The sequence below is a fragment of the Molossus molossus genome, unplaced genomic scaffold (assembly GCF_014108415.1).
Source record: "Molossus molossus isolate mMolMol1 unplaced genomic scaffold, mMolMol1.p scaffold_m16_p_9, whole genome shotgun sequence".
Taxonomy (NCBI): Eukaryota; Metazoa; Chordata; class Mammalia; order Chiroptera; family Molossidae; genus Molossus; species Molossus molossus.
This window is the reverse complement of record NW_023425403.1, coordinates 78,837,113-78,863,216: the sequence shown is the minus strand read 5'-3', so window position 1 is coordinate 78,863,216 and position 26,104 is coordinate 78,837,113. Positions and strand designations below refer to the sequence as shown.

At 38.5% G+C, this 26,104-nt stretch overlaps 1 protein-coding gene across 8 annotated transcripts in view; it reads right to left on the bottom strand.

The window, feature by feature from the left end:
* The window catches only part of DIAPH3 (diaphanous related formin 3), a 487,836-nt gene that overhangs the window by 342,049 nt on the left and 119,683 nt on the right, over window positions 1-26,104 (bottom strand). For all 8 annotated transcript variants that reach the window (XR_004958076.1, XM_036249888.1, XM_036249889.1 and 5 more), the window contains exons 6-9: window positions 16,040-16,114; window positions 15,887-15,956; window positions 10,464-10,600; window positions 8,112-8,217 (exon numbers count right to left, since the gene is read on the bottom strand). Coding sequence is in view for 7 of the 8 variants with exons in the window: in XM_036249888.1 (XP_036105781.1) it covers window positions 8,112-8,217; window positions 10,464-10,600; window positions 15,887-15,956; window positions 16,040-16,114 (388 nt within the window). In the remaining variant the exon portion in view is untranslated. The remainder of the gene's footprint in view (window positions 1-8,111; window positions 8,218-10,463; window positions 10,601-15,886; window positions 15,957-16,039; window positions 16,115-26,104) is intronic.

Below are 26,104 nucleotides of genomic sequence, written 5' to 3'. Positions count from 1 at the left end.
AGACAGAAATATCAATGAGAGAGAACATCGACTGGCCGCCTCTTGCATGCCCCTCACTGGAGATCGGGCCCACAACCTGGACATGTGGCCTGACCAGAATCAAACTGGGTGCATGGGTCAATGCTCAGCCACTGAGCCGCACCGCCCGGGCTTATCACTAGATCTTAAGAAGCCAGTTGCACAAAGATGTGAATGTAGTTAATGCCACTGAACCATACCCTTTAAAAATAGTTAAAATGGCAATTTTTACATTAGGTGTATTTTACCACAATTTTTTTTAAAAAGAATAATACCTGTGTATTTTAACAATGGGTAAAAAAAATATGAGATAAGTTATTTCTGCTTAGTAAAATAGTAAAAATAAGTGATCCACAGAAGGACAACAAAAATCCTGCTAGTTATCAGTATCTCTATGCTAAATCAATTTTGGGAAACCTGGGGCCAATTCAACAAAAGGATTTAAGTATAATTTAAGTGAGTGAGCTCAGAAACTAAAGTTGCTACAGGTTCACAAAGCATCGAGACAAGAGAATAAGTTGGCCCCTCTAAGATACATCTTCCCATCTCTTCCCTTATTCATGTGTGTTCTCTGACATAACTAATTCTTCGTATCTCTGAGTAAGAACCTTTACAAACCATATTTTCACTTCAGTCAATAATCGACGTAGGAAAAATATTACATAGCATCCTATCAACTAAAATTAATGAAGGCTTCATTTAGTCAGTGTATATCACGGTACAAGTACAGAAACAACACAGGAGTATCCGATTGAAGGGAAAGCCAGGAAGGGGACACGAGGAGGTCCCATGTTCTGCTCCCAGTTGTAAGACAAGTTCTCCACAGGTCTCTCAACCCTTCTCCATATATTCTAAGTAGAGGCATTGATGGTCTTTCTGCCGGATGATCTTTTCAAGGATGCTTATAACTACCTTGAAACATAGAGACATGTCTTCTCACCAGAGCAGTGGGCAGTCATGCTCTCTGTCTAGTATGATAAGGAAGATATCTCTTTGGAGCAGAGGACAGGCATACTTACAGCCCACTGTAAAAGAGAAGGGCTCTCGAAACCCAAAAATCCTCTCCTATAGCACAACCTGCCATCTCTGCCACATCTTCAGACAGACCATCCAAAGCCAAAAACTGGACTCAGTCATTTCCAAAACTGAGAATCCTAAAGTTTATCAGCTGGAAGTTCGTGGTAAAAGCACTGTCACCCATAGCCTCCAACTAATAAAGGTCCCAACTGGGGAGACCCCCCCCAACAACTATAAACAACATTTTCCTTCCAGAAGCACCATGTGGAGAAGCCAGTCATTAACTTGCCTCTGTCTCCAAAAACACTGTGACTTGCACCTCAGAGGCAGTTATAAGAGATGCTGTTTAAGGAAACACTACCAGTGTGCCAGGCAGCACTCAGACCACTATAAAGCTCTCTCCAAACGGAGGCTATCCTTGGTTACTCTGGGAAGCCTCCTAAAGAGAAAACCGATCACTATTTCTATGCACCCTGCAGGCACTATTTATGAGAGTCACATAATTAGAACAGGTGGCAAGAAACGTGTCCCTGATTTTAGCTGAAATGATCAATGACACCACATAGCCCGGGAAGGTACTCAGGTCAGCATCAACTCACTGGCCAGACTGCTATGGATAAAAGAATTGCGGTAGACTTCCTCTTTGCTGAACAAGGGGAAGTCTGTGCAATCAGCAATACATCATTGTATACCTGAATTAATATCTCAGGCCAAGTGGAAAGATCAATAGAAAAAAATAAGAAGAAAGCCTCCTGGTGTTCTAAAGCAGACCGGGATGGTCCACAGAATTTGTTCAGCTGACAGGATCTGGGACCTGCAATGCAGAGTTGAGGTCAATATTGCACAACAGCTTCAATGTGTTGCTTGGAGTCCTGCTGACCAGCAGCCTTAATTAAATACTTTAGGAGACCAACTAAACAGATTACATCTCAGCCTATATAAATCAGAGTGATTTCTGCCCATGATATTAGAGTTGTCTTCCCTAAGCCCGTGGTTTCTCTCCTAAAACACAACACACTGCAACTGGAAACTGGGGCCGATGCAAAGCTGATACTGAAGCTATTGCTATTGCTGAAGTTAATAAAGTCCTCAGTTTTTTATCTAAGAATCTGTGTCTTCTAACAACACCCATAAAAACATGGTAGACTAACTTGTTAGTTTACAAGTGGTATCAAATGGCAGACCATTCATGTTCTTGACACTGCCCAGCTATGAGTTGAAGGGGACTAACCAGGAAGACACCATCGGAAATAGAAGGCACAGCAGGCATTCACGATGGGCCTGAGGGCAGAGTCACAGAAGGAAAGCCAAACACCCTACAATTCCCACACTTGTTTCCTTTCCTGACACATATCTACGGCAATTCAACCAGCCCTGTGACAGCAGCAAAGGTTCCAACAAACTCTTTAAAAGTTAGATAATGCTTCTGATGCTCTAGCAAAGTATGGCTCTAATAAGAGAAGAAAAGACACACACAGAAAGAAAAAGAGGAGAGAAATGAAAACAGCAGATAAAATCAAAGTGTAGCAAAAACTAGATACTGGCTCACCCAAAGCTTATTCCAACCCTTTTCTACTGAAAAAGACCTGGCCAACATGAGGGGACAAGTACATGTATGAAGAAAGGACCCTGTGAAGGAAGGTTTGGTCTCTGATGTCTGTCCTTAGTGTCTCGGGTGCTGACCAGAGCAGAATGTTGTGAGTGCTGTTTCCATGAGAACATCCCCGGGTGTTGTGTGGCATTTCTTCTGCATTGCTCTGGTTGAACACAGAAATTCTGTAACGTGCCCAGTACTGTTTCCTGCTTATATTACCTCAAATAGATTGTGTCGCTTAAAGCTGAAAACCTCATCTGATACACTTGAAAAAAATAAAAAACATTTATTTTAATTCCAATATTTATATTTGTATTTGTCCTTCTTTCCTGATGGTAAGACTCTCTAAGGCCTGAAAATACTTTTGAGTTATTTCTGATTCTCAGTTTTTCACTTCTTCACTATACTCCCCAGGGGGTGGGGGCAGAGCACCGCAGGGCTCCTTCCATCAGAGTCAGAGGCAATCAAATTATCTTCATTATTATCAGACTCAAGAAATCTAGCAATCCTCCTTTACAGAGTACTTTGTTATAAATACACTTTGCAAGAAAAAAGATAATTTTTCTTTATTTTAGTACCACCAATTTCCTCCCATTTAGATGCAGAGTTCTATTTTATTCAGCAACAAATAACTTTTATTTATGTATTTATTTATTTATTTATTTATTTATTTTAAATCCTTACCCTAGGATATTTTTCAATTGATTTTCAAATACAGTGGGAACAGAGAAGGGAGGGAGGGAGGAAGGAAGAAAGGAAGAGAGAGTAAAAGAGACACATGGATTGTTTGACTACCGCACAACCCAGTCAGGGTGGGGGATTGAACTTAAAATCGAGATACATGCCCTTGACTGGGAATCGAACCCACAACTCTTTGCTCCGCGGGCCAACACTCTAACTTCTGAGCCAAACAAGCCAGGGCACAACTTTTATTTTTAATTTGGTGATCTGTTAATATTACTCAAACTAGTATATTTTAATAAACGCAAATTATGGGCATTTAGCCCTGCTGATGTGGCTCAGTGATTGAGCGTTGACCCATGCACCAAGAGGTCGCCAATTTGATTCCTGGTCAGGGCACATGTCTAGGTTGTAAGCCCAATCCCCAGCAGGGGGGGCAAGCCAATCGATGTTCTCTCTCTTGATGTTTCTCTCTCTCTTTCCCTTTCTCTCTAAAATCAATAAAGAAAAAAATATTTTAAAAATTATGGGCACTTAGAGCAATAGCTTTATGAGAAAACTCATAACCAGCTAGCTTTAAAATATACTTTATTTTGTAAAAAAATTAGAAGCACCGAAAAGAAAGTATTTTTAGATATTACTAAAGTGCTGCTTGGTCATGTTAAACATAGTAGAGCACAATCAGCAATCCCAGAAAACAGAATCTACTTACTCCCCCTGCCCCCCCAAGTTAGCTCTCTAGAAAATGGGACCTCTTGCCCTGGCCAGTTTGGCTCAGCGGTCAGAGTGTCGGCCTGCGGTCCGGAGAGACCCGGGTTCGGTTCCCACTAAGGGCACGTACTTCGGTTGCAGTTTGCCCCCGGCCCTGGTTGGTCGTGCGGGTGCAGCCACTCTATGTGTCCCTTCACGTCGATGTTTCTCTCTCTCTCTCTCCCTTCTTCTCTCTCCCTCCCACTCTATCTGTACAAAAAATGGAAAATATCCTCGGGTGAGGATAAAAAAAAAAAAAAAGAAAATGGGACCTCTTTTAACTTAAACTGCCATTTCGTAGCTATTACACACATTAGGCTTCATAGTAACGTGAAATCTCAATTAAAGAGTAAAAACCCACAACAAAATGGTATGGAAAGTAAAAATTAACAACTGTGTCCATTGACCATATTCTTTGTTTTCTTTTTAATTTTTTTCTTTATTAATTTTTAGAGAGGAAGGGAGAAGGAGAGAGAGATGGAAACATCAATGAGAGAGACATCAATTGGCCTCCTCCTACAATGTTCCCCATTGGGGATTTGGCCCACAACCTGGGCATGTGCCCTGACCGGGAATCGAACCGGCAACTTCTTGGTGCATGGGTCTACGCTCAACCACTGAGCCACACTGGCCAGGCTTGGTGTTTATATTCCTAAGCAAGAGCATGCAAATTTAACCTGAACTTATCCAAAAAATGAAATCTCAATGAAAATTAAACTTTAAGAACAACATCAAGAAATTTATTTTAGTGCCTATAGGACATCAAAAAAAGAATACTACTACTACTCAAAAAATATATATATAGTTACTCAAAACTAAGGCAATTTGTTTCATTAAAGCAAATATAACCAGGCACCTATATCTTGGTAATAATTTCTCAAGAACTGAATCAAATACATAACTTCTACAACTATTAAAGGAAGATGCTGGGGCTAGCCCCCCACTCCCCTTACACTAAATATGGCAAATAAGCTGCCATTAAAAAGAAATCATCATAATTATCCATAGCTGCATTTTTCATAGTAGCTTAAGAGTAGAAACAACCCAAATGTCCACCATTGACAAAAGATAAACAAAATGTACTACACATCCACAGAGTAGAATGTTATCAGCAATAAAAACAGTTCTGATACATGTCATGAACATGGATGAACCCTGATGTTGTGCTAAGTGAATGAAGCCAGTCTCATGTCCAGAATGAGAAAATCTGGAGTAATGATTGCCTAGAGCTGGGAGAAAGGGGTAACAGGGGTAACGCAGGTGACAGCTCAGGGAGGAGGAATTTCTTTAGAGGTGATGAAAATGTTCTAAAATCGTGAAGGGTGTACAACTCCCTGAATAAACATAAAAACACTTAACTGTATACTTTTCAAAGTGTTAATTATATAATGTGAATTTCATCTCAATAAAGCTATTTAAAAAATTCACTTCAAAACTATATATATATATTTTAAATTTCTTCAAGTCTGTAATATCTTGCATTATATAGTACAATACCAAATCAGGAAACTGAAATTGGTATAATCTCCACAGAGCTTTCAGATTATACCTGTTTAACACTCATGTGTTCATATGGGTGTGCAGTTTTGTGAAGTTTTATCACATGTATAGATTTATATAACCATCACAATTAAAGCACACAATTGTTTTAATTACACAAGACTCACTCCTGCTATTTATTTATGGTCACATTCAACCCCTTCCCAGACCCCATTCCAAACCTTTGGCAACTATTAACCTGTTCTCCGTCTCTATAATGTGGTTATTTGAAGAAAGTTATATAAAAGGAATCATACGCAGTGGCTGACGTGGCTCAGCGGTTAGAGCGTCGGCCCACGGACCATAGAGTCCGGGTTCAGTTTCCACTAAGGGCACATACCTGGGTTGCAGTTTGTCCCCGGCCCCACTTGGGGTCATGTGGGTGGCAACTAGTCGATGTGTCTCTCTCACATTGATGTTTCTCTCTCTTCCTCACTCTCTCCTTCCTGCTCTATCTGAAGATAAATGCAAAAATGCCCTGGGGGGGGGGGGAGGGAAGGAAGGAAGGAAGGAAGGGAGGGAGGGAGGGAGGGAGAGAGGGAGGGAGGGAAGGAATCATACAATGTGAAACCTTTTAGAACTGGCATTTTTCAATTGGGATAAATTTTTTGGAGATTATGCAAGTTATATGTATCAATGGTTCGCTCCTTTCTGTTACTGAGTAGTTAGTATTCCACAGGATGGCTGCACCACAGCTGAACCTTTCACCTGTTCAAGAACATGTGGATTGTTTCCAGTCTGGGGTATGACAAATGCAGCTGCCATAAAAATTTGTACATGACTTTTTGGGGAAATAAGTTTTCATTAATCGGGGATATATGGCCAAGAGTTTAACTGCTGGGTTGTATAGTTAAATACCAAATTTAATATCAACATTGGTAATGTTCCTGCAAAAAAAAAAAAACAAGATCACTTTCAATCTCCACTCTCCATTGAATTTGTTTAATTTAACAAAATTACTTTTTAAAGATGGCTTTTACTCAACAATTCTGCTAAAGAACCAAGTACCACACTGGGCATTTTAAATACATTATCCTACATAATCCTTGCATCAAGAGTGAGGGCGGTATTGATATTACCTCCATCTCACAACTGAAAGAGCCGAGCTACAGACAAGGTTTGGGAAGTAATCCAGAGTCACACAGCCAGGGTATGGAGAGCTGGGACTTACACCCAAGCCTGCCTCACTCAGAAGTCTCTGCCTTTCATCACAAAACACTGCCCCTCCCACTTCTGTGATTAGACACAAAAAAAGCATTTATCCATATAAGAAAGTCTTCATTTAGGGGATCAAGTTTACATGTGACAATTATGTTTTATAATAAGATTTAAAAAAATTGGACATGATCTCTAATATGTTGCACAAATAATCAAAATATAATAATATACTGGTATTTGCACAAATATTATATATTGCAAAAGTAACATGAGTTACAGGAAGAAAGTTCACATAAAGTAATGTCAGTTTTTCTCTATGAAGTTTCTTTTGGGTTTACACTTCATTAGCCTTGTGGTGAATAGGAAACCTGGGGCAGATGAAAAGGAAGGGAAAGGAAGAAAAGGAGTTTAATGATGGATGGATTAAAAAACCCCAGCACACCAAGCAAGTGGAAGAGCAGGTGTCAGAGGTGAACAGCATCTCCTGGATCCTCTCTTCCAGGCCTTCCAATAAGTGAGGAGGGCCTCTTTCCCGAGGTTCCAGCACCTGGACCCAGGCAAAGGGACCATATATATGCTCACATCTTCACGCCTGCCTACTGCCCAAAGAAACAAATCACAACAGGATTGCTCACAGCCACTCACAAACACTGCCATCAGAAATGTCATCATCACAAACACCATCATCAGAAATGTCATAATAAACTTATTAATTTGACAGCTCCTAACATCTGCTTTTTTGTCAGAAATATTTTTATCAATGTTTCCTTAAATATATTCACACTTGATTATCAATGTTTGTAACAATTACAGGTGTAAATACTCGTCTCTTTTCGAAAAGAGAAATTAAATGAATATTCGTATGCAGCTTGGATACTATATAATGTTTAATTCTAAATTCTATATAATGTTTAATTTTAAATTGACTTTTTGAGAGCACTAAATTTTTTTTTAAATCTCTATGAGTATACTTTGTGCCTCATTATTAGTAATGTAAACTCCCAACTTTTCAGATATAAAAACTAATACAATAAGAAACCATAATGAGACTGCCAAAATTTCTTCAAAATGATAATAATCAACTTATGAGACTAACATAGAATAAACAATTTGTAGCACTATATAGTTTACACAGAAACCTACTAAGTCAACTTCTAGGAACGTAACCTACGGAATTAATTGCAGGTGTATATACTAAGTCGCATCTATAACATAAATCATGATTTAGAATAAATCAGAATTCTATACACTTCTTGATAATGCTATAAAACAGTAAATGGCACATAGGCCTTCATACTATAAACCAGTCAGAACTCAGTTACATAGCAATGTGTATGATACACATAAAACCTACTTGAAGTTGAAGGGAATTATGCCGAAGACCTTCCACAATAGAAGAAAATCTGTCGATTCTCTGTTCTTCTCCAGCTGACGTTAAAGCTTCTAAAACTTCTTCAAGGCTATTGGAAATTTAGGATTTACTAATTAAATTGCAAACAGTGAATAACCCAAATGGCACAATTCAATTACTTGAATTAATAAACTCTGAAGTCACTACTTCAGGGCAACCAATAACATTTTAAAAGTAGCTTGCTCAGTATGTATCAGCAGTTCACACAGCATGCATCAAGCACTGCTCTGAGCATGTTACACAATTTGATCCATTTATTCCTCATAACCCTGTGGTGATGTTTATTTATCAAGCATTTATACAGTGCTTACTACACATCAGGCACTATTTGAACCAGTTTACAAAGAGTAAACTCATTTTAATGTATATAATTCTATGAGGTAGGTATTATTGTTATCCCATATTACAGATTAGGCAACTGAGGCAGAAAAGGTTAAGCAATTTGTCTCACATCTACTAATGGCAGAGCAAGGATCTAAAACCAGAGAGTCTGTGTAGTAAGCACCACATAAATGCTTTTAACCACTACACTCTACTGCCTTTCCAATATAAGTATGTAAAGGTCTGGTAGCCAAAAATATGTAGTAAGAAATTATAATCAAATATTAAAAATAATAGGTATGCAAGAGCTATGCTTGCTCCTATTTTAAAAAATAGCTGTGGGCCCGGCCAGTTTGGCTCAGTGGTTGAGCATTGACCCATGCACCAGTTCAATTCCTGGTCAGGGCACATGCCCAGGTTGTGGGCCCGGTCCCCAGTGAGGGGCATACAGGAGGCAGCCAATCAATGTTTTCTCTCATAGATGTTTCTATTCCTCTCTCCCTCCCCTTCCTATCTCTCTCTAAAATCAATAAATGAAAATAAATAAATAAATAAAATAAAAAATTGCTGTGTCAACAGAAAGACCACGAATGCTATAAAAGCTCACAGTTTCATAGTTTGTAAACATAGACATGTAGTCCTAAGAGTTATTTACATCATCTTGAGTCCTATTCTGAAATTTAAATAAAATAAAAATAATATGGAACTAAGGAAAGAGGAAGGAAGGAGAATAAGAGGAAAAAGGACAAAAAAAGAAAAGGAGAAAAAAGAGGGGAAGAGAAGAGGAAAGGAAACAGAAAAGAGGAGAGGGAAGAAAAAGAAAAAGAGAAAGACAGAGGAAGAAGGGAAGCAAAGGAAGGAGGAAGATGCAGGAGGAGAGGGGAGAGAAAGGAAGGGAGACGGAACACAGGAAGTATCTTCCAGATCAACATCAAGTTCACTCTGGAAGGAAACCTGACTTGGCGATGAACACACACAATGTACAGATGATGTATTATAGATTTGTTACTTTATTAATCAATGGCATCCCAATAAATTTAAAACAATAACACCAACTTGACGTTCCCTCTTAGGTTTCTACACTAAACATGGCCTTTTTGAAATGGAAAACGGACAGTGCCGAGGCTGTGGTCTGTCTGTGTGCTGGGGCGGCAGCAGGACAGCTCAAGCACAGGCACCCTCTCCAGTTGCCTGTGGGGCAGTGGGGCAGGGCTGAGTGCTGCCTGATGACTCCCCAACTAGGGCCAAACGGAGTGTTTCCACCGTCACCAGGCACAGCACGGTCACCACAGGACACTTTCAAACGTGCGCAGGTTCCGCTTGCAGGGCCTGCCTATCTGAGAGGGCGATTTCTGTTTGTTCTTTTGGTTGTTTGGTTTTTAGATCTTTATTCTTTAAAAAAAAAAAAACTTTTTAAATGCTTCCTTATAAGAACCCCCAATCTTCTTTTTAAAAAAAGTTCATCTTTATAATTACCTTTTTTTAATATGTATGTAGGGATCTTTTAGTTAGGGACCTAACGTGTGAATAATGTATTTAAAAGCTTCAGTATACATTTTATGCTCAAGAACTGTTTCCGCAACCAATAAAATACAATTCCATATGTCACTTTCTAAATCTGCCTTACATACAGATTTTCAAATACTATGATATTTGCTTTTACAAGGGAATATACATGACCTACACTTTGAATTGATTCTATCTGAAAAAAAAAATCACATACGAAGCAGAACTCATTAGTATATTTTTCAAAGTCTTCATTTAGAATTTTTATTTAGGCCCTGAGTTCAGAACAGTTTAAAAAAATATGATGAAAATGTCAGTTTTTCACAGCCTGTATGAATCTAAATCAGTTGCTTAAGTATACTTCATTTACTTAAATTCTAGTCTAAAACAGAATGGATAATAAAAATATTAAATAAATCACCTTGTATGAAATCACTATATAATAAGAGATAAGCCGAGAAGACTCACATGCTCTCCTCCCCCACAATGCACACCGCGGACAGGAGCTTGACCACGTCTGTCATCATGCTGGGGTGCTCGGGGTCCATGGCTCTGGCCAGCAGAGAGAGACTCCGCTCGTCACTCATGATTCTTTCCAAGCCGTACTACAACAGCACGGAAATAAGATGTTGAATGTAAACAGCTAGTTTCAAAATTAGTGTCCTGAAGAAAATGTAGTTATTAAAAAAAGTTTATATTTTTACACTTAGTAAAGAATGTATACATTAAATAATGTATAACATCCTAAAAAAAATCATAGAAATATACATTTAACATCAAGAACTATGGGAATCAACCAAATACAAATAACCACTCAAAGGTGATTTTACAACAATACTGACTGATAAATATTAACACAGATAAATGGCCAACTGGAAAAAGACAAAAGCAGTGTAAAATATTGAGATTTCCCAACAGAAACATACAAAATGAAGAGTCAAATACTGAAGTGGACATAAGCCCTACGGATCCTTCCTGAGAAGGAAGGCTGGTGAGAGACACAGCACCACAAGTCTGTGCTCACTGTCCCAGAGGCAGGGACTGTGAACTACATGTGCAACGTGAAATTTACAAGCAAAAAGTAAAACTGGTCTTAACAGAACTATGTTAATATATTGAAAATATCATTTCAACATATGATCAAAATAACATTCACTGATGAGACATTTTACTTTTTTTCCTCCCTAAGTAATCAAAGTCTAGTATGTATTTTACACGTACAGCACACCTCAGCTCAGACTATCCCCATTGCACACCTCAGCTCAGACTAGCCCCAGTTCACACCTCAGCTCAGACTAGCCCCATTCTACAACTCAGTTCAGACTAGCCCCATTCTACAACTCAGTTCAGACTAGCCCCATTGCACACCTCAGCTCAGACTAGCCCCATTGCACACCTCAGCTCAGACTAGCCCCATTGCACACCTCAGCTCAGACTAGCCCCATTGCACACCTCAGGTCAGACTAGCCCCATTCTACGCCTCAGCTCATACTAGCCCCACTGCGCATCTCAGCTCACACCAGCCCCATTGCACACCTCACCTCAGACTAGCCCCATTTCAAGTGCTTAATAGCCATATACATATAGCAATCAAATTATATAGTATAGGCCCAGAGAGTAGCCCCTAGTTCATACATGGGCAGGAGCTAAAGATAACTTGGGCACATATCATATAGAAACTGCCATAAGGAGTAAATGTATTCTGATCAAAATGATATTTTATTATCACAAAGACAGTGTAGTTGTAAACCATTATAAAAAAAAAATGGGATGTTATGGGATAAGTACAAAATTGGATTGCTACTTCTAAGATGTCACACCCAATTAGTAGATAAGAAGTTATGTTAATGACTTAGCATTTTGATTTAAGAATGTATACATCTCATAAGGCCCCTTAACAAGCTATAGAAGTAGCAAATAACAATGAAGAGATTCAATAAAACACTATTTATCTACCATGCATCCCAGAGAATCCTCTACACTTCAGAGTCTAAAGAGTGAGAAATTGGTTGATTACAGTCACTTTTAGGTATTAAAAAGGGCCTTATCCCAATTATAAACTATGGCTTGCATTCAAACTTAGCACACTATGTAGATATATAAGTATCAAAGTTGAATCTGTAACAAGCTCACACCCAAATGTTTTGTGTTATGAAATTTTAGTTACAGCTTCCCCACTGTAAACGTCATTTAGATATAAAAGTCATCTATAAACTGTGCTGAGTGCTGCATTTGTTTCAGACTAAGATCTGGAGAACATGGGTACAAATGAGGAAGGACAAACAGAAGGATCAAAAAGCACCAGGATATGATTTTCAGAAAAACGTCTGTCTTGTTGATGATAGGGAGAAGTTTACAAAGACAACTAAACTGGCAAAAAGATGCTCATGTTTGTGATGTCCTGGGTTGTTTCATATCTGCCAACAAAGAATAACAAAACAGGCATGGGCCCGGCCGGTGTGGCTCAATGGTTGAGCATCGACCCATGCACCAAGAGGTTGCTGGTTCGATTCCTAATCAGGGCACATGCCCAGATTGTGGGCCTCTTCCTCAGAGGGGGGCCTGCAGAAGGCAGCCAATCCATGCTCTCTCATTGATTTCTCTCTCTCTCTCCCACTCCCTCCCTCCCTCTCCCTTCCTGTCTCTCTAAAATCAATAAAGAAAACATGTTTTAAAAAGCAGGCATAGGGCCAGAGACTACAATATGCCTTGACAGTCATTCCAGATAACTGTCAGAGGCTGATACAGTATCACTTAGATCCAATTAAAAAGTCAGTCAGTCCAGGATTACCAAGTAGCAAAGGATGGCTCTGCTCTAAGGAACCGAGGACTGAGAAGAGCTTGCCTCCAGCATTTCCCCCTCAGTCCCCCTCCCCGTAGTCAGTGCCTGCCCTTCTTGAAAGAGATTCCTATGGCTCCTGCAGCCACTCAAGGAATTTTCATCCTGCTTTCCTCCAAGTTACACCACCTACTTTCTCTGTCAAGCCCCAAACCATCACGTATGAAGGGTAGAATAGGAGGGTTCTCTGATCTCAGGGTTGTGACTATCATCCTGTGACTCCCCAAAGCTCCATCAAGGGCAGTGTTCTCTGATTTTGCTAATGTAAAAATGTGTAGTTATCATTTTAAGTTTGGAATGAAGACAGACTGTCACTAATCAGTATCTAGAACTAAAGCCAGAATCGCTGCCTACCTCTGGAAACTTACTCTCACTCAATTATTTAAGACACAAAGCAAAACAAAACAAAAACATGTTCCCTCTATGAGAGAGTCAACTTACCAGTGCTGGCATGTAAAGTGCATTAAATGAAGGCCTTTATAAGGCTAGAGGGGTGGTTGTAACAAATGCTTGAAGATCTAAGGATGTCTCCACTGAATATCAAAGACACACTCTGGATTATATGAAAACACATGTGTTCTAAACTGAGGGCCAATTGCCAGATTCCATCTGCATTCTACATGAGGCCCATTATTACCTAACAGATGGGATTTCAAGCCAATGAAGTAGTGTTAGGGGAAGGTTAGTACCTCTTGTACAGGATGCCCAACACCACAGGCATGCTGGTGACGAATGACTGACTCCCCAACCCCCACCCATACACCAGTGAGCTAATCCCAGTGGCAGAGTCATCGGGGAGAGGGGGCGGGCTTCAGACGCAAAGCACCCTTGCTGGGGGTGTACAACTCAAAGCCACAAACAAAAATTTTACTGACCGAAAGAAAGCCTCTCTTCTAATTACCGTTTAATTTAAATAAATTAACTTTTCATCCTGACTTTTATTTTCTAATATTCACAATCTTTTTCTATTTAAAAATATTAGTCTGCCCAATTTAGTGTTGTAAGAAATTCACTTTTATATATTATCAAATTTGCTCATTACTTATATAAATATTTACTAGCACAAAGTAAGGTACCATACTTTTTTCTCCTAAAGCACACTGTTCATTATTCAGGGACCCCTTATAAAGACTGCACAGAGAGACATAGGAAAATTCATCAACAGATCTTGAGAAAAAATTAAAACCTTTACCAAAAATTGTAGACAGTGTATAATACTAATTCCAAGTGTCAGTAACTTAATATTTCATGCTTATTAGCCCAGGTGATATCAATAAATACAAATAGCAATATATTCCAGCTCCACATATACAAACTGGAAGCAACACAATGTTATTATAAGGAGTTACATTATATTAATTAGAATATAAATGCAAAGTTTACTCTCTCTCCAATTCATTGTCACACCAAGGAGGAATATCACCTTTTTTTTATCCTCACCCGAGGACATTTTTCCAATTTTTGAACAGATAGAGTGGGAGGGAGAGAGAAGGAGAGAGAGAGAGAAACATCGATGTGAAGGGACACATCGAGTGGCTGCCACCCGCACGACCAACCAGGGCCGGGGACAAACTGCAACCGAGGTACGTGCGGGAACCGAACCCGGGTCTCTCCGGACCACAGGCTGATGCTCCAACCGCTGAGCCAAACCGGTCAGGGCAGGAATATCACCTTTAATATGTCATTTCACTTTAGCCATGAGATTCTTCTGAAATTCAAATTATGATCCACCTACCCCTCTAGTTAGAAAAACTGTTTCTGGGTTTTCTCTACTCTCAGACTTCCCAGCGCTGGTGAAATCTTCAATTGCTATATTGTCATTTAAAAAGGAGCCTCTAAAGCAGCACCACGTACTCACAGAGCAAAAAGCCCTCTCCCTCTCAGCAGTGTCTGATTCCTTATTCGTTTATCCTTAGAACATATTCTACAGAATGTCTAAAACCTACTTCTCCCAGAACAACAGGACTTGTGATTTCTGCATCAGATATTTTCCTTAAAAATCTTATTAGAAGGAAAAAGAGAGGAGAAAAATATTTCATTGGTTAAAAATAGAAAACTTAGCTCTACAAAATGCTGAAACATACATAAATAATTCAGTAAGATAAAAATAATTACAAAAAATAAATATTTTCTACACTGAGTAAAAATATGTAAGATAAATGTTAATAATTTAAATACCAGTACTTAAGTGTATAGTCCTCTAAAAATGAGAATACGGCAAAATATTAAAAATAAAACTAGTCAGAAAAACAGAGTTTTGCTGTAAAACACAAATTGTCGCCCAACCATTAAGTACAAGCTCCTCTCCTGCTGTCAGAGAGCAACTAAAACCCCTGTCACTGCTCGCACATCTGAGGTAGATGTGTTTAGACATTGGAGCTAAAGACATGGCACAGCATAGAGAAATTTCTCCAACTGACAGTATAAAAGACATACTGTTCAGAAAGTCTAACATCAGTAGAGAACTTCAAGTGTTTCTCTTGTCTAATGTGTCCTCTTTAACTATGCAAACTTTACAGACCGGTCACACTGCATTTGGGGTCAATAGTATTTGTATTAAGTATCCCTGCTCCATTTCTGGGACCTGATACATGTTTTTATTCCTTGCATTACAGAGTTAAATTTATAAACTATAAAAATTAAGTCTTTCCAACTTGATTCTTTGGTGATAAATATTACTGCAGACCATGTATGATTTCAAAGCTGATTCATGCTATAGTTTTGAAAATTAAAATGGAGCGGGGGGAGACTAGGAAAAGAGAAAGAGGGAAAAAGAAAGATGGAGGGAGGAAGGAAAGAAGGGAGAGAATTAATTACACATGAGGAGTTAAGCACCAGAAGAAGGTCTATTTATCCCCAAGTTGTGCTGGGAGATAGTTGTTTCTATACAAAACTAGAAGTCATACAATTCAGCACTTTTTCCTTTATGTACTAAACAGCATATTAAAGCAACACATCACTTCAGTATAAATTCTTTATTACATAACTCTAATTCTTAAGAATTCTAGAAGAATTAGTGAAGAAGAATACAATGAATTAACCATGTACATACCTGTGTATTCATCAAAGCCTTTAGACACTGTATGACTTTATGCTGATTCTTCTTTACAATGTTTTCTTGTCTGTATTGGCATAAAAGATATCAGTGTTAGAACTGTTTGGACATGCAAATGTAGCTTAAGTGAAAATAATTAGCTATACTTACATTTTGCTACTAATCAGTTTTTCCAAAATGTCCAGTAATAATCCAAGTCCCTCATGTCCAAAGCTTTCCACCCAACTGAAAAACAGGGAAAAGGTAGTTATACATTAAGTCAGCACTCTAAGTTTGAAATATTAGAATAATATTATCACAAGTATTTTACAGTTGTTATATTCTAATCATAAACACAATATAAAAATAGCACCTTGTACATATCATTCATGACTCATAGTCTTATTTCTGATAGAAAAAGCAAAAATGGGGTAAGCTAGGGGTGTGCATTCTTATAAATGTTAAGAATTTCCTAAGTTTCAAAATTCAATTGCTTTAAAAAAAAAAAAAAAAAAAATTTGTTATTTCTAAATTATTTTTTCTTTTATTGATTTCAGAGAGAAAGGAAGTGAGAGGGGGAGAGCGATAGAAACATTGATGAGAGAGAACATCGACTGGCCACCTCCTGCACGCCCCCTACTGTGGATTGGGCCCACAACCTGGGCATGTGCCCTGACCAGGAATCGAACCAACGACCTCTTAGTGCATGGGTCAATGTTCAACCACTGAGCCACGCCGGCCAGACTACATTGTTATTTTCATCCTGACCAAACCAATTCTATCTCTATTCCGTAATACCATAGATATAGTCACAGTATTGTATGTAATTAGGACATTACTGCCAATAGACAACGCTCACCTTGATTACAGAAGACCTACCTTTGTAGAAATATAATTTTTTCAGTGGTGATTTGGAAAGCCTAAGTCAATAAATAAAATGGTAACTATCTGTCTTCAAAAAAGTGGAGGAAATAAAAAAACGCATGTGTGTATATTTCTTTGTATTGGGGGTGTGTTTGTATGTATGATTTTGTGTCTATGTGTGTACCCTTTGAAAAATAAAATGTTAAAAACAAATGTCATCAATAACAACCAGCACATTATAAAGAATAAAAACAGGACTTCCGGTCAAGATGGCGGCGTAGGGAAACGCAGTATCGCGTTCTGCCACAACCACATCCAAGTTACAACAAAACTACAGAACAACCATCATCCAAAACCGCCTGAAATCAAGCTGAATGGAAGTCCTACAACTACGTAATTAAAAAAAAAAAAGCAGCTACATCCAGACCGGTAGGAGGGGCGGCGGCGCGAGGGGTGGCGGCGGCGGCGGCGGCGCGGAGGCGCGACGGGCTGGTCCCACACCCAAGTGTGGCGGATAAAAATCAGGAGGCTCCCGTGGCTGGGAAGGTCCTTCCTGAGGACTGAGGGGTCCCCGTCCCACACCAGGTGCCCCGCTCAGGTTTCCAGTGCCAGGAAGAGAAGTCCCCATAACTTCTGGCTGGAAAAACCAGCAGAAACTGAGGCTCAGGGAAGCTGACCTGGCTGGAGCCACAGGCAGCTCCCTAAAGGGCCCGCACATGGACTGGTCGGACTCTCTCCCTCTAAGCTCGGAGGGGAGGCAGCTCGAGGGGCACCAGAGACATACAGAAAAGAACTGAGCTGTTTGGCACTGGAGCGAGGGCTGGAGAGGGGGCTTTCTCGGGGACAAACGTGCTGTAAGAGGCCTTTGTTCCTTTGGTGAGCCCTTCCCTGGTTCGGCAGACAGAAGCCATATCTGGGACTCCAGCAACCTGGCTCACACTGGTAGCCCCGCCCTGCTGACTCCCTGAGGCCCCGCCCCACCCCGCCCCACACAACTTTCAAGCCCACCCAAGCTGTTGCTACTTGCTTAACCATAGGATTGGCCTGTCTTGGATCCTGCTTCAGGTTTTTCCTAAATTCTTTCAAACAAGCAGCATCGGGTCTCAGCGAGCCCCATACCTCTCATTAAGTAATACACAGAAACAAACACAGAGAGGCAGCCAAAATGAGGATACAAAGAAACAGGTCCCAAATGAAAGAACAGAACAAAACCCCAAGAAAAGAACTAAGCGAAATGGAGATAAGCAACCTAACAGATGCTGAGTTCAAAATACTGCTTATAAGGATGCTCAGTGAACTCAGTGAGGGCCTCAAGAGCATAAAAAAGTACCAGTCAGAAACGATCGCTGCACAGTTAGAAACGAAGGAGGCTTTAACTGAAATAAAGAATAATTTACATAGCTTCAATAATAGAGTACGTAAATCCAAGGAGCAAACCATCGATTTGGAATATAAGGAAGCAAAAAACGCCCAACCAGAACAGCAAAAAGAAAAAAGAATCCAAAAAAATGAGGATAGTGTAAGGAGCCTCTGGGACAACTTCAAGCGTGCCAACATTCGCATCTTGGGGGTGCCGGAAGGAGAAGAGAGAGAACAAGAAATCGAAAACCTGTTTGAAACAATAATGGCAGAAAACTTTCCTAACTTGGTGAAGGAAACAGACATACAAGTCCAGGAAGCACAGAGAGTCCCAAACAAGATGAACCCCAAGAGGCCCACACCAAGACACATCATCATCAAAATGCAAAAGGTTCAAGACAAAGAGAGAATCCTAAAAGCAGCAAGAGAAAGGCAGCTAGTTACCTACAAGGGAGTTCCCATTAGGCTGTCAGCTGATTTCTCAAAAGAAACTTTGCAGGCCAGAAGGGAGTGGCAAGAAATATTCAGAGTGATGAAAACCAAGAACCTACAACCAAAATTACTTTATCCTGCAAAGCTGTCATTTATAATCGATGGACATATAAAAACTTTCCCAGACAAGAAAAAGTTAAAGGAGTTCATCACTACCAAACCGTTATTATATGAAATGATGAAGGGTCTTTTTAAAGAAAAAGATAAAATGTTTGAACAAACAAAATGGCAATGAATACATATCTATCAACAATGGAATCTACAAACAAAATGAACAGGAAGAACAGAAACATTCTCATAGATACAGAGAACATTTTGTTGGTTGCCAGTTGGGAAAGGGGTTGGGGGAATGGATGAAAAAGGTGAAGGGATTAAGAAGCACAAATTCATTGCTAGACTGACAAACCTCAAAGGGAAAGGGGTTGGGGGGGTGGGAAGAAATAAACCAAAGAACTTATATGCATAACCAATGGACACAGACAATAGTTTGGGAAAAGGTGGGAGGGGGGCGGGAGTGGGGAGGAGGGGGTCAATGGGGGAAAAATGTGGAACATCTGTAATGCATTTTACATCCAACAATAAAGATGTGGAAAAAAAAAAAAAAAGAAAATGAAAAAAAAAAAGAATAAAAACAAGTTTAAACCATATAGCAGGATATAATACCATTTTCTTACTTAAGATGCAATATAACATATCCCATGAAAATAAGAGTAAGAACCAAATGCAACATTTTATTAAAAAACTAAAAATATTGTTTAAAAATTCACCTTCATTTGTATGCTTCTCTGAACACAGCTTAATCACCTTTAAATACTCAGAATTTGTGATTTTACCCCCTGCTCCACCAAAAAAAAAAACAACAATTTGCCATTTAGATTGGCAGACTCTTGTCAAGTTATTTTTATTCATCTCTTTGCTATAACTAATTCAAGAATGCAGTTAAACAGCAAAGATACTCCCCTAGAAAAGACTGAAGATCACTATCATAGTTATGGGGGGGGGGGGGGCTAAATCGAAGTTGGTGTTTCCCAACCAGAATGCTACTTCAAAAGTGAAGAGTTTACTTTACTCTGTAGTAGTACCAGCGACAGACATTACCTGGAGGCATTTCAATTCCTGCTTGCCTGTTTCGTGAAGACCCCTATGGCATCCTGCTTAACTGCTTGCCTTGCTGACTCCTAGTCTGCATTTATTCTTATTTCACATGCAGCAGGAAAGCTTGAAATCAAACACATAAGGAGGAATTTGAGATGTACTTGGGCTGCACTGAGATGTGTGGACATCAGGTCGCCCTGTGTCAGTACCTCACAGTGGGACTTCAGTGTTTTGTTCGAAATATATTTTCAACAATTTCGGTATTTGAAAGTATATCCATAAACATAGTCTAAAGCTAATATAGTGGTTTAGGACGATTCCTACTGATACCACCTGCAATCATTGTGAACAATAAAGTTACTACTTCTAAAATTGTCTTATACCAAAATACACAAATTTAAAATTATGTTAATATAACCAAAAGACTTTGTTGCATTTAACATCTGAGAGTTCATTACAAAATTCAGAAAGCATAGCAATCCAGGTAAATCAAGATACGTCCTCTGGTCTGAGCAATTAATAATAGAACATATGTATTTTTAAATTTTATCACCACTAATATAACTATGACTAGAATTGGGGCCCACAGAAGTTCTCAAATCATCCATTTCTAGATCCACTAGATACCTCTCTTCTACATTGTAGAATATAAATCATTAAAGTAAAACAATCCACTCATGTGTATTACATATCAACTAATTCCCTATAAAACAAAGTTGAATGTAAAGAGTCACCATACCTAATAACTTTATACTACACTCTTTTAGGTCATGGTGGGAAGTAATTTATCAGCAACCATAAAATCAGAGACGTTAGCAACAGTCTTATCAAAGACAGCTCACACTACATTTCATAAAACATCAAAAACAAGAAAAGTGGGACAGGGTGTGGAGAGTGGAAACTAGGATGCTTGATAACAAAAGAAACACTAAAATTTTTAAACATAAAAAGGAAGATGATAAAAGTACTCATTGAAAAAGTGATATTGAGCCCTGGCCGGTTTGGCTCAGCGGTTGGAGAGTCGGCCTGCAGACCAGAGAGTCCTGGGTTCGGTTCCCGCTAGGGGCATGTACCAAAAAAAAAAAGGTAATATTGAAACACCAATTAAGTAAGCATAAAGTCTCCCCATTTTCCTAAAACTTGCAAGGCCAACATACTGCTGTTCTAACAAGTTGTCACCCACAAACCCATTCTCTCAAAATCTTTGCCTCCACTCCTACTATTTTCAGCAATATTATTTTTAAGGATAGGGGCAAATATCAGTTCCTATCTCTTCTGGAAAAGATGTTCAAGTTAAAAAGGGATATTGAGTAGGCAGGCCTGTGGTCCTGACAGAAGTTTATTGAAATCCATAGCTTTCTACAAAAGTAAAAAATTTCTCATCATCAGCGTAAGAGGCAACCTGGAAAAAAAATTATCGACTGATCTATGAATGATCAATCTTCAAGAAACAAAATCTGTACTATTTATTCTGTGCCTGTCAGCACAGTACCATCAGACATTACGTGGCTTAACTATAAATTGCATTCATGGATGAATAAGCATTGTGCAAATGTTTTTTCTTCATGAATAGAAATGGCATAGAGATTAGGATGACATTTGTATTGGGAAAAAATTGCTTTAAAACAGCAAAAAGTAATGTGCTAAGTACTAATTTAACACAAAATCTACCTCTTAAAATTCTTTTACAGGAAATAGCAAACTCTTTCATTGTAATTGCTTCAGAGAAAATTCTAAATATATTACCATCTAGTGCTTCCTAGTAGGAGTCTCAATGTAAGAGAAAAAGAAGGGTGAAGAGGTAAAAGAAGAAGAAAAACAAAATGAAGAAGGAAAGTAGGTCTCTAGGATTAAATGTTCAAACCACCTTTAAAATGTTCAAAGCAGTTTAGGCTTACAATGCAGTTATTGCTTCCAGAGACTCAGGATGAAATCAAAAGTGTGCAAAGTGGTTTCCAAAGTAGTATTGGCTTCATGAAGCAAATACAGTCACCTCCTCAAACAGAAGAGGCAAGTCAGGACTCAGATTTACTCCACGGCCAAAGGAACAAAGCACCATCAGTGTATGTTTCCCACAGACTAAACTTCAAGTTATGAGCTCTCTTCCCAAATGTACCCTAAGGCAGGGAAAGACAAATGCATCATAGATTGTCAAAGCTGGAATAATGACCAGATCTGAAGGGCAATCTTACCTGACGCATACACCTGGAGAATAGGGACCATTTTTTATTTGTCTGTAAATCTCCAGCCCCTAGGACAGACTATACTAAATGAATGGTTTTAGAAGGAAGCTGGATCCCCTTCCCATTTTATATGGAAGGAAAGAAACACAGAGCGGTTAAGGTCACTGTGCTATCTTAGAAATAGCATCTAGATCTGCTGATGCTCATACCCTTCCTTACTTTACATCCACAGAAGAAGGCACAAAGAGACGACGTGTTCTATGCAGCATCAGTGAGCCTGCCTCAAACTTCATGCCAGGAACATCAATTCTGATTCTGAAACTGGTACGCATCCATACTGAACCAAGGATGATCAATCTGAAGACTGTCCTACATCACACTTTAGGACTTGACTAACTGCTGCTGGAAGGGTGATGCATCATTACTATTAAAACTCGAGTGTTCATTAACAAAGTCAGCCAGCCTTTAATAAGGGCTCACTGTGTGCTTGATACTGTACTACTACATATGAGAAACACAAAACAGAATAAAACATGTTCTCTGCCCTTGAAATGATCCCAGACTTGTGGTTGAAACAAATGTTGAGCAAAATTATTTCCATGGTATAATAAGTGTTATAATCATGGCGCTAAAAAAACAAAAAACAAACAGAAGGTACAGCATCTACCTCTTGGGAACAAAGCAGATGATATCTGACCGGAGTCTTGGAGAATAAGTCATGCAAAGGAACAGAGGTTTCCATGCAGGGAGAAATAATGAAAAAACATTAAATGTTAAATATGGCCCCTGTACTGAGCACCCACACAGGTGGCTGTATCAGAGCTAAAATGAAGCAGGTAGGTAGGAGCTTGATTTTGTAAAAACTATATTCAAAGCCACGGGTAATAGGAAGTCATTAAAGGATCAAATGTGTTAGGCAGACTAATCCCGCCTCTACCACCCTATCTTGGGGGAAAGCATTTAACCATTAAATGTAATATTAGCTGTAGGACTTTTGTAGATTTGCATTATCGAATTAAAAAAGTACCTCTCTATATTAGATTCCTAGATTTGCTGTAACAAAGTGGGTGATTTAAACAACAAAAATTTATTCTCGTAGTTCTGGAGACTACAAACCCAAAATCAAATTGTCAGCAGGGCCAGGCATCCTTAGAAACTCTGGATAAAATCCTTCCTTGCCTCTCCCCAGCTTCTGGTGGTAGCTATTAATACAGGATTCCCGTTCCTCTATCATTGAATGACATCCTGTGCCTCTTTTCTTACTATATTAGAATTTATTGGAATAAGAGCCCACCACACTCCCTTGTGACCTCATCCTTATTAATTATACCTGCAATGACCGTATTTTCAAAGAAGGTCACATTCCGAGGTGCTGGGTGTTAGGACTTATATAATTATTTCTGAGGAACACAATCCAATCCACATCTATTCCTGTTTTCCTGAGTTTTTATCATGAACAGGTGTTGAGTTTTATCAAATGCTTTGTCTGCATCATTTAATATGATCATGTGACTTTTCTTTCTTAGCCTTAATGATATACTCCATTACAATAAGAATTTTTGTGTCCGTATTCATGATGGACATTGGTCTGTAAGTTTGGGGATCTGGGGGTTTTCTGTTTTATTTTGACATTGCCTTTGTATGGCTTTGCTATCAGTACCATCTTCATAAAATAAATTATGAATTGTTCCCAGCTCTTGTAATTTCTGGAAGATACTATGTAGAACTGGCATTATTTTTTCTTTAAATATTTGGTAGACTACTTCAGTAAAATCATCTGTACTTGAAGTTATTTTAAGGAGTTTTAAAATAGTAATTCCATTTTCTTAATAGAGCACTATTCAAATTTTTTATTTCATATTGCGTGTGTTGTAGTACACTGTCCTTTTCAAAGACTTGGCCTTTTTCATCTAAGTTTGCAAATTTGAAGTTGTTTATAGTATTCCTTTATTACTCTATTAATGTGGGGTCTTTAGTGAAATTCCCTGTATCATTCCCAATACTGGTTTTTTTTTGGTGTCTTTTTGTTCATCAATATTAATAGGGTTTTGACAATTTTACTAATCTTTCTAGTTCCTTATTTCATTGATTTCCTCTCTTTTTCTGTTTTTAATTTAATTGATTTCTGATCTTATCTTTATTTCCTTTCTTCTTTCTTTAGGTTTATTTTGCTCTTCTTTTCCTAGAGTCGTAAGGTGATAGCTAAAATGATTAATTTAAGCCTTCCCATCTTTTCTAATGTATGTTTAGTGCTATAAATTTCCCTCTCAATACTGCTTTACATGTATCCCACAAAATTTGAAATATATTTTCATTTTCATTTAGTTCAGTGTATTTGTTCCCCCTTGACACTACTTCTTTGAGCCATGACTTATATAAAAGTGTGTAGTTTTCTTTTCAAATATTTGGAGACTTCTTGTTATCTTTGTTACTGACTTCTAGTTTGCGTGCATTGTGGTAAGAGAACACATTCAGTAAAATTTCAATTTTTTTCAATTTGGTAAGGTTTGCTTTAGAGCCCAGATTATGATCTACCTTGATATATGTTCTGTGGGAATAAGAAAATATGTATTTATTATTGTGAGATGATGTATTCTAAAAATAGGTATCTTTAGCGTTAAAGTGGCGTTGAGTTCTTCTATGTCTTGAATTATTTTCTATCTAGTTCTTTCAGTTGTTGACAGAGTACTGTGAAGTTTCCAAATCTAATTTTAGATTTATCTGTTTCTACTTTCAGTTCTATTATTTTTTGCATCATATATTTTGCACATTTGTGGTTTGACATGTTCACATTTAGGAGTGGTCTTTTTGATGTTGATTATTATATAATAACCAATCACTATCTTCTCTACTATGAAGTTTAAATTATATGATATTAGAATAGCTACAACTGCTTTCTTTAAAAAAAAAAAAAAGTGTTCACCCTGGCCAGTTTGGCTCAGCGGTTAGAGCATTGGCCTACGGTCCGGAGAGACCCAGGTTCGGATCCTGCTAAGGGCATGTACCTCGGTTGCAGTTTGTCCCCGGCCCTGGTTGGTCATGCAGGTGGCAGCCACTCGATGTGTCCCTTTCACATCGATGTTTCTCTCTCTCTCTCCCTCCCACTCTATCTGTACAAAAAATGGGAAAATGTCCTTGGGTGAAGATAAAAAAAAAAAAAAATAAAAAAAGTGTTCATTGATTTCAGAGAGAGGAAGGGAGAGGGAGAGAGAGAGAGAAACATCGATGAGAGAAAAACATCAATGGGCTGCACCCTACTGAGGATTGAGCCTGAAACCCAGCATGTGCCCCAACTAGGAATCAAATCACTGACCTCTTGGTGCATGGGACGAGGCTCAATCCACTGAGCCACACGGGCCAGGCTACAACTGCTTTCTTTGATCAATGTTTGCATGTTGTATCTTTCATCTATTTTTTACTTTTAATCTTCCTACATTATTTTTTAAATTTCTGATAAAGAGCATATCACTAAGTGATATTTTAATCCACTCTGCCAATCCCCTTTAATTGGCATATTTAAACAATTTACAATTAATGCAATTAATTGATATGTTAAGGCTTCAGCCTACCATTTATTTTTTGTTCTATATTCTTATCTTCTTTTTCCTGCCTTCTTTTGGTTTACTTAAACATGTTTTAGAATTCCATTTTGATTTAATTATTGTGTCTTTCATATACCTCTTCGTATAACTTTTTTAGTGGTTGTTCTCAGTATTACATGATAACATATCTCAGCTTATTGGTGTCATTTTACAAATTTGAGTGAATTGTAGAAATCTTGCCTTCTCATATGGATTGAATGGTGCCATTCATAATTCATTTGTTAAAGCTCAAATCCACAATGTTACAATATTTGACAAAAAAGCTTTAAAGAGGTAATTATGATTAAATGAGATCATAAGTATAGGGCTCTACTCCAGGAAGACCAGTGTCTTTATAAGACGAGGAAGAGACACCAGGATGCATGCCCAGAGAGGGAAGATCTTGTGAGGACACAGCGAGAGGTGGCCCATCTGCAAGCCCAGAAGAAGCCTAAGAAGAAACCAACCCTGCCAGCCTCCAAAATAGTGAGAAAACAAATTTCTGTTGTTTACACAACAAAGTCTGTAGTGTTTTGTTACAGAACCCCTAGCAAACTTATACATCTCCCCTTATCCTTCTCATTTATAATATAATTGTCTTAAGCATTTCCTCCATATACATTTAGAACCACATCAAATGGTGTTATAATTTTTGCTTCTAC